This window comes from Pseudoliparis swirei, chromosome 8 (assembly GCF_029220125.1).
Source record: "Pseudoliparis swirei isolate HS2019 ecotype Mariana Trench chromosome 8, NWPU_hadal_v1, whole genome shotgun sequence".
Classification (NCBI taxonomy): domain Eukaryota; kingdom Metazoa; phylum Chordata; class Actinopteri; order Perciformes; family Liparidae; genus Pseudoliparis; species Pseudoliparis swirei.
In genome coordinates, this window is record NC_079395.1 from 19,733,144 (window position 1) to 19,746,083 (window position 12,940).

Here is a 12,940-nt window from a genome sequence, read left to right on the forward strand (position 1 = left end):
GTAAAAATAAAGTATGTTTCAAGTATTTGGGAAATGTATTCCTACACAGTATTTACAGTCTTTTACTATTTGTATTGCAGAACTGAAAGCTTAGCAACACAAGGTGGTCGGGAACGTCTTCTGTCTCCTGAACAGGAAACTGAAATCATGAACATGGTCCTAGAAAATAACACCATCACATTACGGCAAATACAAAGACACATAATAGAAAACAATGGGATATTTCAAAATATTGATAGGGTAAGCTTATCAACACTGGACCGTGTCTTGCGCAGAAATAATCTGAGGATGAAGCAGGTCTAGAGGGTTCCATTTGAACACAATTCAGAAAGAGTCAAAGAATTGCTATATAACTATGTGCAAGTAAGTCCTATACAATCCCACAATTGATGCATACTCTCAACACTGCATACATTATACATATTTCAATATTGTTATCATAATGATTGTGCTTAATGATTGTGCTTCAACAATAGTGACCACTCCATGTCTGTTTCAGAGAGTCCTTGAGCTAGAGGTGGCTGCAGTGGAGCACCAGTTCATCTTCATTGATGAGGTTGGATTCAACCTCACAAAAAGACGAACGAGTGGAAGGAATATCATCGGGCAGCGTGCCATTGTCGAAGTCCCTGGCCAGCGCGGAGGGAACATCACAATGTGTCCAGCGATTACCCACCATGGCGTCATCCATCACCATGCTACCCTTGGCCCCTACAACACTGCCCATCTGATCCGATTCCTGGACACCCGACACAACACACTCATTCCACCAGATCAGATAGACGGCCCAGAGCAGCTCGGGTGCGTTGTCATTTGGGACAACGTAAGTTTCCACCGGGCTGTTTTGGTTCGTAACTGTTTCACTGCCCACTCACGCTTTTTAGTTGTTTATCTCCCTCCATATTCTCCATTCCTCAATCCTATTGAGGAATTCTTTTCTGCCTGGAGATGGAACGCGTATGACCGAAATCCACAAACGCATATACCCCTTCTCCAAGCTATGGAAGACGCATGTGGAGATATAGCAGTTGATGCTTTTCATGGCTGGATTCGACATGCTAAGCGATATTTCCCCCGCTGCTTGGCCAGGGAAAACATCGCTTGTGATGTGGATGAGGTGCTGTGGCCAGACCGAAACAGAAGAGAGGATGTAGCATAGTTTTTTTTGTGTGTTATTTTTACTATAACTGTATACAGTAAATTCTTCTGTTTTGTATGTAGACCACTGTATGTGCAACTTTGTGTTGGTTGGGATGTACACTGTGTACATTGTTTTTGTGGGGAAAATAAAATATATTTTGTACCGTGTATTTGTGTGTTCTGAGTATAAAAACAATATTCTAAAATATTTTACAACACACGTATGTATGTACTGTCTGTAGTAAGTGTAACACTAAACAATAAAAAGGTCTAAGTCATTATGATGAATGGAGAAGAAGTGTTTTCCATTCGTCATAGTGTTTTACATTGAGCACATCAGTGTTAAACTGGTTATTATAAATGTCTATTCATATGATGGTTTGTGTGTGTCATTTGAAAACAAAATACAATTTTGAGAAGAAATAACATTGTTTTGAATGTAAAGTTTCATTTTTCAGGAGTATTGAGGGGTTTTGCCCATTGTGTGTGTTTTTTTAAATTTGTGTCTAGAGTTCTGAGAGTATGAGGCATGCTTTCAGAAAATGTGTGTAAACCGAGAAAAACTGTAATACCCCCCCCCCCCCCCCCTCTGCTCAGTATTCATTGAATTTGTTTATATAACTCTGTAATGATTCCTTCTGGTCACATAACATCGATTCTTATGTCCATCCTGGAGAGGGATCCTCCTCTGTTGCTCTCCTGAAGGTTTCTTCACTTTTTTTCCCCCTGAAAAGTTTGTTTCTATTTTTTGGGAGTTTTTCCTGATCCGATGTGAGGTCAAAAGTCAGGGGTGTTGTATGTGTACAGATTGTAAAGCCCTCTGAGGATAATTTGTCATTTGTGATATTGGGCTGTACAAAATAAACTGAATTGATTTGAATTCAACTGCAGTAGAGGATCTGTGATCTCCAGCTGAGGTTGGCAATATTCGGAGTGTTTCCCATTGTCCACTAAAGCCTCATGAATAGAGCAAAACCGACCATAACATGCAGATTATGATCATACTGTGTGTATCAAAGCCCCACGCAGGCGGAGAAAGTGAAGACACATACAGGACTGTCTCAGAAAATTAGAATATTGTGATAAAGTTCTTTATTTTCTGTAATGCAATTAAAAAAACAAAAATGTCATGCATTCTGGATTCATTACAAATCAACTGAAATATTGCAAGCCTTTTATTCTTTTAATATTGCTGATTATGGCTTACAGCTTAAGAAAACTCAAATATCCTATCTCTAAATATTAGAATATCATGAAAAAGTATACTAGTAGGGTATTAAACAAATCACTTGAATCGTCTAATTAACTCGAAACACCTGGAAACACATTTTCAAATGTTTGATTTTGTTTTGCTGTTATAAATCTTTTTTTTTACTTGGTCTGAGGAAATATTCAAATTGTATGAGATAGGATTTTAGAGTTTTCTTAAGCTGTAAGCCATAATCAGCAATATTAAAAGAATAAAAGGCTTGCAATATTTCAGTTGATTTGTAATGAATCCAGAATGCATGACATTTTTGTTTTTTTAATTGCATTACAGAAAATAAAGAACTTTATCACAATATTCTAATTTTCTGAGACAGTCCTGTATTGTATAATACAGGCCGCAGATGTTTCAGGTCATCGTTGAGCCTTTTGAACTAGGTATGTTATATGTAAACCTGTTATTAAATAACATTTACTGCTTCAAGAAGAATGAAAATGAAACACTTCTATCAACTAAGAGCTTTCAGAAATGTCCCTCTGGCTTCAGAAACGGCTCCAAAAATGAATTAATTAAGAATGAAAAATGATTTATTCAGTTATTAACAATGTGCATGCAGTAGGTGCTAACGTGACTGTCAACTTTTATTTTTGCAACATTTGGGGAAAAATTATTAATTTCATGGCGTTATAAAGGTCGGCTGCAATTTCATATTTTCAGACGCTATAATCTCTTTTTTTAAACGTAATCCCGGTGATAATAATGGATCAATCTGAATCAATCAAATTTTGATCGCAATCAAAATATTTTTTTATAAAAAGGTTAAATTCCAAGGAAAGCCCAAAACCCGATGTGGTCGCACGATGTTATGATTTCTGCTGGAATCCCTCACAACAACAACAACAACAACAACAACAACCGGATTTACTGGAATCTGCTTATCTGAGGTTCTTAGCGGCCTCACAGAGAGAAAAAACAAAACACACAATTTGGGCTTAAGTGACCTCCAGTTCCTCGTGTCCACGGCTTCCCGCCACGATTACAGTAATAATGTCCGCGTAGTGCTTTGGTTGTCATGGCGACAGTTTACGGCGCCACGAGTTTCGATTGGTTGAAAAGACGAAGTCTGACTTTAAGGTGTTTCCATTTTTTATTCCAGAGCCACCGCCAAATGTTTCCCTTAAAGCTGCTTCTGAGGAAAAATAAATATCTGTTTTCCTAATTTTGTAAATGGTGCTTTAATGAAGAGCCGGAGGAGGACACGTGTACCTGAAACAGAAAACTGAGAGAGCGAGAATAGAAGTATAATTGCAACTGACCCCCGGTTTATGTTTTCCACTGGATTCCAAACAATGGCGCTGGTCGGTTCGGGTCACTGTTTTGAACATTTCTGTAAAAACAGCCATTTAAAATGTATATCTCCGTAGTCAAAGCCGGGCCCCCGCATTACCCACAAATCAACTCAGCACCTTTATTTAGTCTCATAAATACCTTTATTTATGTCTCAAGACAACAAGACACACCGGCTACCAGAAGATGCATGAAGAGTTATATTTCCATCTATGCAAAAGAAAAACCACCAAAGATGGAAATGCGTTCTCAAATTCTCTATCTGAATAGTAAGTACACGAACTGCAGCATTATGGATCAACTGGAGGGACCTAAGAGACGTATTAGAGCAGCCTGATAATAAGGAGTTGCAGTAATCCAGTCTAGAAGTAACGAATGCGTGAACCAGTTTTTTTTGCATCTTTTTGAGACAAGATGTGCCTGATTTTTGAAATATTTCGCAGATGAAAAAATGCAATCCTTGAGATTTGTTTCATGTGGGAGTTAAAGAACAAGTCCCGATCAAAGATAACGCCAAGATTCTTTACAGTGGTGTTGGATGCTAGAGCAATGCCGTCTATAGAAACCACATCACCAGATAATTCATCTCTGAGGTGCTCAGGGCCGATTAAAATTACTTCGGTTTTGTCTGAGTTTAACATCAAGAAGTTGCAGGTCATCCATGTTTTTATGTCTTTAAGACATGCTTGAATTTTACTGAGCTGATTGGACTCCTCTGGTTTAATCGATAGATAGAATTGAGTATCATCTGCCAAACAATGAAAGTTTATGGAGTGTTTCCTGATAATATTGCCCAAAGGAAGCATGTATAAGGTAAATACAATTGGTCCAAGCACAGAACCTTGTGGAACTCCATGACTAACGTTGGTGGTTATCGAGGCGTCATCGTTTACAAATACAAACTGAGATCGATCTGATAAATAGGATTTAAACCAAATTAGTGCCGTGCCTGAAATGCCAATCGACTGCTCCAGTCTCTGTAATAGGATGTCATGGTCAATGGTGTCGAATGCAGCACTAAGGTCTAACAAGACCAGGACAGAGAGGAGTCCTTTATCTGCTGCCATTAAGAGGTCATTTGTAATTTTCACCAGTGCTGTCTCGGTGCTGTGGTGTTTTCTAAATCCTGATTGAAACTCCTCAAATAAACTATTATGATGTAGAAAGTCACACAACTGATTTGCGACCACTTTCTCAAGGATCTTGGAGAGGAAGGGGAGGTTAGAGATCGGTCTGTAGTTAGCCAACACCTCTGGATCCAGAGTGGGCTTCTTCAGGAGAGGTTTAATGACAGCTACTTTTAAGGAATGTGGTACGTGGCCTGTTAACAAAGACACATTGATAATATTAGAGAGCTGCCAATTAAAGGCAAAACGTCTTTAAGCAGCCTCGTCGGGATGGGGTCCAAGAGACAGGTAGACGTGTTCGAAGTAGAAACCGTTGAAGATAATTGGTCACGGTTGATGGGAGAAAAGCCATCCAAATATACACCAGGGCATACAGCGGTTTCCAAGGCCATTCCACTTGAGGACAGATTGGCACTGGTTAAGGGCAAGAGATTATTAATCTTGCCTCTAATAGTTAGTTAGACCAGGAGTCCTCTGTTATATTGAGACGTGGTATTGAATCAAATGCAGAAGGAATCGCTTCTTTAAATTTAGCTACAGCACTGTCAGTTAGACATCTGGTGTAGAAACTTTTGACTAACGGTGTACACTCCGGTAGTATAAACTCAAGGTTGTGGTCTGACAGAAGAGGATTCTGTGGGAAGACCTTCAAATGCTCAATGTCAATATGTGTCGAACATTAATATATGAGTTTTACGTTGTTGTTGTTATGGGATTCTAAAAATTCTGAAAACACATAAAGCTGGAAATGAAACAAAATGCTTTATTGCACATTAATATTGTCGTCCCCCCCCCCCCCCCCCTGATCCACAGCCCCCGGTCACTCATGCTCCAACATGCGTTTGGAGTGCAGGTGCACGGCCTCCACGAAGGCGCCCACGTGCTCCGGGTTCATGTCCGGGTAGAGGCCGTGGCCCAGGTTGGCGATGTAGCCCCTCGGGCCGAAGCCCTCCAGCATCTTCTTCACAATGTCGGAAATGCGCTCCTAGTGACGAAGAGGAGGCAGAGGGGGCAGAGGAGGCAGTGTATTCACATAAAAAAGTTTTTTAGGACATCCGCGATAACTCGATTTATACTCGGAACCGTTTAAGGAACTTCTGGAGTCGCATGTAAAACTAAAGTTTGTCAAAAACTTGAAGAAAGTGAAGCGGGAGGGTTTTCATTTATTTTTCCTTCCCTTCTTTTAGATTTTTTATAACCATTACATAATTTTAATCCCAACGTTCACGACAGTTGAAGGAAGGAAGTGGCGTTCTGTCTGATCTCTGGCTCCGTCTTGTGTTTATGACACAAAATGAAAAGAAAACCAACCAAGTTGTCTCTAAAAGGTCAAACGTGTAATTTCTTTAAAAAGGAGAGATATTAAAATGTATAATTGCTGTCACTGGATCAAACTAACGGAGCAGAGCAGAAAGGCGGCCGACATCCAACGGGCCTGAAATATAATTTTAATACAAGTCTGTCCAATTCAGCATTTGGTAAATCTTTAATACTTGCTAGAGAAATCACAAAAAAAGAGATTTGAATAAATGTTTTTATAATGTAATAATATATCTTGTACTTTTCTATATCCATCTACTCTATTAAATATATATCTTTACAACACATGCAATTCTTTAACTAAATTACAGTTAATGTTACACTTGTTTGGTTTCTCCTCAGAGAGACTGTTGTGTTACTGGAGAGAAGAAGATTTATTAGGAGTAGAAGATGAAGGTTTAGAAGAAGAAGAAGTTTTCGACGAAGGAGGTTTATTAGTCGTAGTAGTGGTAGTAGTAGAAGAAGGTTTAGAAGAAGAAGAAGGTTTATTAGTAGTAGTAGAAGAAGAAGGTTTAGAAGAAGGAGGTTTATTTGTAGTAGTAGAAGAAGAAAAAGAAGGGAGTGGAGTTTACCTTTGGAGCGTAGAGAGCACAAGGATCCATGTTTCCCTGCAGGCTGACCTTCCCCCCTGTGCGCTCCCTGAATACACACAGACACACAATCAGTACAGGGCACACACACACATACACACACACACACACAGGGTAATCCTTGAACTAGCAGGTTAAGTATTTTACATCTGTTAAAGCCGGACGAGGTCACGATGGTCAACCTGCTCCTCGGGGAACACTCGGATAGTTTATGATTACAGACACTTTTTGTTGGTTTGCACTCTGACCATGACGATGGATTTTGAGGCTGCATTTGCTTTAGAGCGAGGAGCTCGGCTCTTATTGATCCTTTTCTCTCATCCTCACAGTCCAGAGATGTCTCTTCAAAACACTTTAAATTTTACAAGCTGCTATGGGAGCAGATGCTGGCCCAGAGAAGGTAGGGAAGGTATTCTGGCACTGAAGCTAGAAGATGACGATTTAAGATTCACATATTTAGTGTTTCTTGTCCCAATTTAGAACCAAAGCAGCCTTTCACATCGTTACTAGAAGACGGACTTGTTTACCGTGCTGATCGTGGGTCGATGGTCCAGTCCAGCCCGACCACCTCATAATGAGACTCAGACAGAGCCTCCAGACCGTAGTGAGCATCCTTTGCAAACACGATCTGGAAAAGTAAAAAAAAAAAAAAGTAGATATCAAAGCAGAAATCTTCATGAACCATTTCTGGTGAAATGATGCCCCCTGCTGGTGATGAAGCAGATCAGCGTGTATTCAGGACAGAGCAGATGAATCCTTAATGATCCCTCCTGTGTGTGTGTGTGTGTGTGTGTGTGTGTGTCTCACCATGGGAACGTCCTTCCCCGTCTCTTTGAGTTTCTCTTTGACGCAGCGGGCGATGTCTCGCAGGTACGGCAGAGAGAACGCTTCAAACTCGTCCGGCCCCAGAATGCCGGCGTGAGACTCAAACACCTGCAGGGCCTGGACAACACACACACACACACAAGAGCTAAAAACCTGTTGCAGTCTTATCTTTTTTGTTTTATAATGGTAGATCAAATGTAAACAGAGAGCTGAAAACAAAGAGCAGAAAAAAGAATAACCTACATTTCACTGCTCATAATATTCAAGGATAAGCCGGACGTTTCTACCACCACTTTTTTTTAAGTAAGTCATCTGAAAAACACGACAGAGCGCTAAATGACATCCTTCCTCACACTCTGCCGGAAGGTCAGAGGTCACGCTGGACACCTCTAGAGGATGTTGTGATGGTAACATGACGACTCATGCAAAAGTCTGAAACATAACAATAACAGGCACACTGGTTTGAACTGGATGAAGTCATGTCGTTGGCCAGTTAAGTTTCCTGGACTGAACTGAGCGACCTGAAAAAAGCTGCGCCGGTTAACTCAATTAATAATTAATAATTCTCACTTCATCCTTCGTGCCGTTTCGATACCGAGGATCAGCTCTGGTTCCATAAGCAGTGTTTACGTCCAAACTCACACATGGTCTTTAGACTAACTCTCATTGTAGTCGTCAATAATTGTCATCAACAGTTCATTAAATTACAAATAAGGCCGTTTATGTCTTCATGTCCAATCAGTTGTTGCCATCTTAAAGTTGACTTTGCATGTCTGCAGCCAACACAATGTAAACCTTTGTGCAGAGGTTGTAAGGTGTGCGTATGTGTGTGTGTTTGTGTGTGTGTAGTTACCTGAGCTCCAGCTGCCACCTGTCCCAGCAGATACTCCACGATCACGTCCGTGAGCCTCCTCAGCAGCGTGTGGCTGGCCTCAGGGTGTCGGTACAGCCATCGCTTCGCTTTGGAGAACGTCTTGGAGCCGCCGCCCTCGATCATGTAGGACATCAGCGTCCACTGGTCGGGGAAGAGAGGAGAGACTGGGAATCACAGTGCAAGTCACCGTCTCAATAATACGACGCCCGTGCCGAAGGTCGGCGTCGCGACTGACCGGCGCTCCAGTGAAGCCGATGAGCGGCACTTTGCCCTCGATCTTGTGCCGTGTCAGCGTGATGGCGTTGAAGACGTAGCCCAGCTCTTTACCCACGTCCACTTTGGCCCGCAGGCGCTGCAGGTCCTCCGGCTCCTTCAGGGGGTCCGGGAACGTGGGACCTTTACCCGCCACCATCTGGACATCCATACCCATCGCCTGGAGGACGACGAGGAGGAGGAGGAGGAAACAATGAAGACATGCAGGCCTTCGAGTCAGCTGCGATTTGATATCGATGGAGAGACTGAGTAACACAACATCATATGTTACTAACATATAATTACTATTGTATAATTACTAACGTATTATTACTGTTGTAATGTTTACGATATCAGTCTTTTGTTATACCACTAGGTGGAGCTCTAGTATAAATTAACACCAGTTTAGCACTTCCGGGAATTCTGTATGCACAAGTAAAGTACCTGAGTATACCCTGTATTGCAACCTCTGCTATTTCATATAAAGCTTCAACTCGATATATCATTCTTCGTGGTCCGTGTCTTTGGCTAGGTTACCACAATTACTATCTGCTTGTACGACTCGGAGAAGTTGATTTTTTGTCACTTCAGACAAAGGCAGCGACAAGCCGTTTAAGGTGCACTCATCGTGTGTTACATGACACGGGCTTATGAATGAGTTGTCGCATTGTCAGCAAACAACCAACGGGAGCGGCCTCACCTCCTGTCCGAAAACTAAACACGCGATACCCGTCTTTACCTGTGGGATCACCAAGATGTCGGAGAAGATGATGGCGGCATCGAAGGGGAAACGTCTCAGAGGCTGAAGAGCGGGAAGACGTATTTTAAAAAAAAGAAAGAAATAAGATGACATAAACTGTTTATTGCCCTTAAAATATTGTTCTTATAACGGCGTGTGAATCAGACGATTACATATTTTAAACTAATGTTGTAGCTTCTTGTATGCTTTTTGTTGTTTATTTTCTTCAGTTTCAGTCATTAAATTATTCTAAATTCTATTTATAATGTATATGAGCATTTAGAAGATAGATATCTGAAGAAGAAATACTTTTATTGTCATATTACATATAGTTATATACATATATAAAAATGTATTCTCTGCCCATTATAATCCATCCAGACCGCTTATCCTCGCAGGGGCGCTGGAGCCGATCCCAGCTGACATAGGGCGAAGGCAGGGTACACCCTGGACAGGGCACATATAGAGACAGACAACAATTCACGCTCACATTCACACCTCCGGGCAATTTAGAGATCAATTAACCTGAGCTGCATGTCTTTGAACTGTGGGAGGAAGCCAGAGAACCCGGAGGGAACCCACGCTGCCATGGGGAGAACATGCAAACTCCACACACAGTGGACGCTGATGTCCTCCACACTCCCACTACAACACCGTGCATTCAACCCATCCTTAGTTATTAAGGAGCAGTGGGCTGCAGTGAAGCGCCCAGGGAGCAATTGGGGGGGGTTTAGTGACTTGCTCATGGACACTTCAACATGCAACTAATGGGGAGAGCGGGGATCGAACCGACTACCTTGCGGTTGAACGACGACCCCTCTCCCTTACTGAGCTACAGCTGCCCCCTCTCGTTATGCTTGCACCGCTGTCTTCGATATTAACGATCTTTTTTTAAACCAAAATGTGTTTCAGAATACGTTAATAATAAGCATCGCTCTGACCTGTAGCGTGAGCTCGCAGCAGGCCTCTGGGGACCGGCACGTCTCAAAGAAGTCCTTCCCGGCTCTGGACTCGCGAAACTCTGCAGATCAAACGACACATTAATCAAACTCAAATGTCCCAAAACATTTCTGTTATTTGAAATGGGAAAAATAAAACACTCAGCCGACGTTGCGGGCTCTGATCTCAGACCTGGTAGGTATCTCCCGGCCTGCCTCATACACCAGACGGGGACGTGTTGGGTTGCTTCTCCTCGCGCTGCTCGCAGGAAGGCATCGTTCTGGAGCTCAGGGAAGTCCTCGGGGCTGGAGGGAAACAGAACAATTGGGATTAGCGTCGGTGTTCCCTCGGAGCTCAACGCTGCATCAAACAATAATAATAATAATAATAATAAGTAGCAGATGAACTAATAGCCCCTTCGTGAGAATGGGGGTTGGGCCGCAGCGAGCTCCTGTTATCTAACACACAGGCGTACCCCTCCCTTTCCCCGGGAAGACGCTGAGATAGGAGAGACCACCCTCCTCGGCCCTCTTATCATCCACCAGCAGCGAGGGAAACGGTTGAATGAATGGCTTCCTTGACATGTCATATGGAAATGCAGACAATCGATCACAACTAATTATATTATTACTGCACCTAGACTCTTCAGTCAAATGGAATATAGATTATGGCATTTGGTGATGAACTAGTGCAAACTCAGGAGAAGTTGCAGTCCACAATGTTTTGTGCTTTCATCGAGTAACGATCAAATAACAACGTTAGAGCTATTCCCACAATATACACGTTCTCACTAAAAGGGCACTATACAAGTTAAACCAGTTCAAACAATACAAATATTAACAATGTAAACTAATTTATATATATTTCGATAATTTGATGGATTATTCATATGCCGAATTTATAATTTGTCCCACTTTCCATGCTGTGTTGAGGAATTTGATATGTAAATTTAAATGTCGATTCAGAAAATTTAATTTTAAAAGCCTTGAGCCAACACAGGTATTATTATTATTATTTCACGAGGTATTTTTCTTGTTTCTGGAAACATTGGAACAAGTGTTTGTATGTTTTTTTAACCACAAGTAACTTTTTAACTGCAGTGATTGTACCTGTGTCCTCGTATTGTATTGCATTTTATATATTGTTGTTGTATTTGTGTGTGTTGCTTTATGGACTCAAGAGTCTGGAATAAAAGAAATACATCAGAACCTCCTAATATATAATTTAGGTTGCAAAGTGAATGTTTAAGTGCTTCTTTTATGAATGACACATGGCACTATCGTGTTGAGAAGACGGGATACTGCATATTGTGCAAATAATAAATGAAGTAATGTTTTCATAATAATGACGCTGGTTTCATAACGTGACGCAGTCTGTTGGCGGTACTCACAGGGTGAACGCGTCCTTGCTCATGTCTGTAGGCTGAGCACGGAGCGGGCTGTCTGTGTCTGTCCGGAGATGTCAGTTGAAAGCCGGGTCTCCTCAACTGTCATTCAAACCTGCTCGTACAACTTCTATTCTGCTTCTAAACCCCTTCGCTGCAGGGCGCGGCCATCTTGAAAGACCACGTGACCAGAAAAGGAAACTAGTCGCGGTTTCAAAATAAAAATAATTAGTAGCATTACCCCTCCGACAGGGTGTGGCACTTGTGGGGTAATTTTTTATTATTATTAATTATTTCCCAAAGTCAACGTGTACAACACGCTGATTATATGCGAGCATTAATATACTACACACATACATCCAACAGTTTCGCGAATGGGTTTTAAACATGCACAGTTATTACATTCATTACAATTAAAACTAACAGTGTGCCTCTTCGGGGTAGTGCTAAAACCTTTACCGTCTTTTTTTGTGTATTTTAAATCGGACGTATTTGCCTGAAACGGTATCTGCGCACAATGCAACTTCCTTTTTAACTACACGAGCCACCTTCAAAATAAGAGCATCTTCTCTCAAAACAGGAAAAGAGACACATAGGCCGTAAGGTGAACACTGTTTTCGTTTCAACCCGCTCCACAGTCGCGCATCTACACAATCGTTAGCTCATAAAAAAGAACGAGTTGTGCTAACCTACCAAAAAAAAATCCGTTGCTGAATTTGCCGTCGATTCTCGATGCGACTATGTTTTATGCCGAACTAGTTTCTTCAGAGCGTAATAGGATCTTGGTCACGAGGGGTCGCACGGTTTGACACGTGATCGTTCGACACCAATGAGGTAGCTACTTTTTGTCAACAGAATGGCAAGATGGGGGCTCCCGTGGTTGGATTCAACGTTACCGATAAAGAGGAAAAGACCCTTAAAAGTGGGCTAAATTGATTCTAAATAGTGCTGTATACATAGCCGCGTCCAATAAGAACAATGAGGCAAATATACGCTCATGTTATGCTTATGTTAAGTCATTTAGATCAAGTTTGACATACCTGGGAATCAGGCACGTGCACAGACATTTTGAGGGGCAGGTGCTCAAACCAAAAAAAAAGGCACCCAATGCAAAAAAAAAATTCTGACAGAGTTGAAGCATTAGCAGCAATAAACTGATAGCTGTCCTCGACCTGCATTTCCTCTGGGCAGCATCA

At 41.7% G+C, this 12,940-nt stretch overlaps 1 protein-coding gene across 1 annotated transcript; it reads right to left on the minus strand.

The window, feature by feature from the left end:
• Positions 1-5,627: 5,627 nt before the first annotated feature.
• On the minus strand, positions 5,628-11,917 carry urod (uroporphyrinogen decarboxylase). Its single transcript, XM_056420916.1, has 10 exons — positions 11,751-11,917; positions 10,553-10,665; positions 10,363-10,442; positions 9,422-9,484; positions 8,666-8,863; positions 8,410-8,571; positions 7,539-7,673; positions 7,259-7,359; positions 6,714-6,780; positions 5,628-5,806 (listed from the first exon to the last, which is right to left on the minus strand). Exons 1-10 carry the CDS (start codon positions 11,771-11,773, stop codon positions 5,642-5,644), a joined length of 1,107 nt encoding a protein of 368 aa, XP_056276891.1. The 5' UTR covers positions 11,774-11,917; the 3' UTR covers positions 5,628-5,641.
• Positions 11,918-12,940: the final 1,023 nt, after the last annotated feature.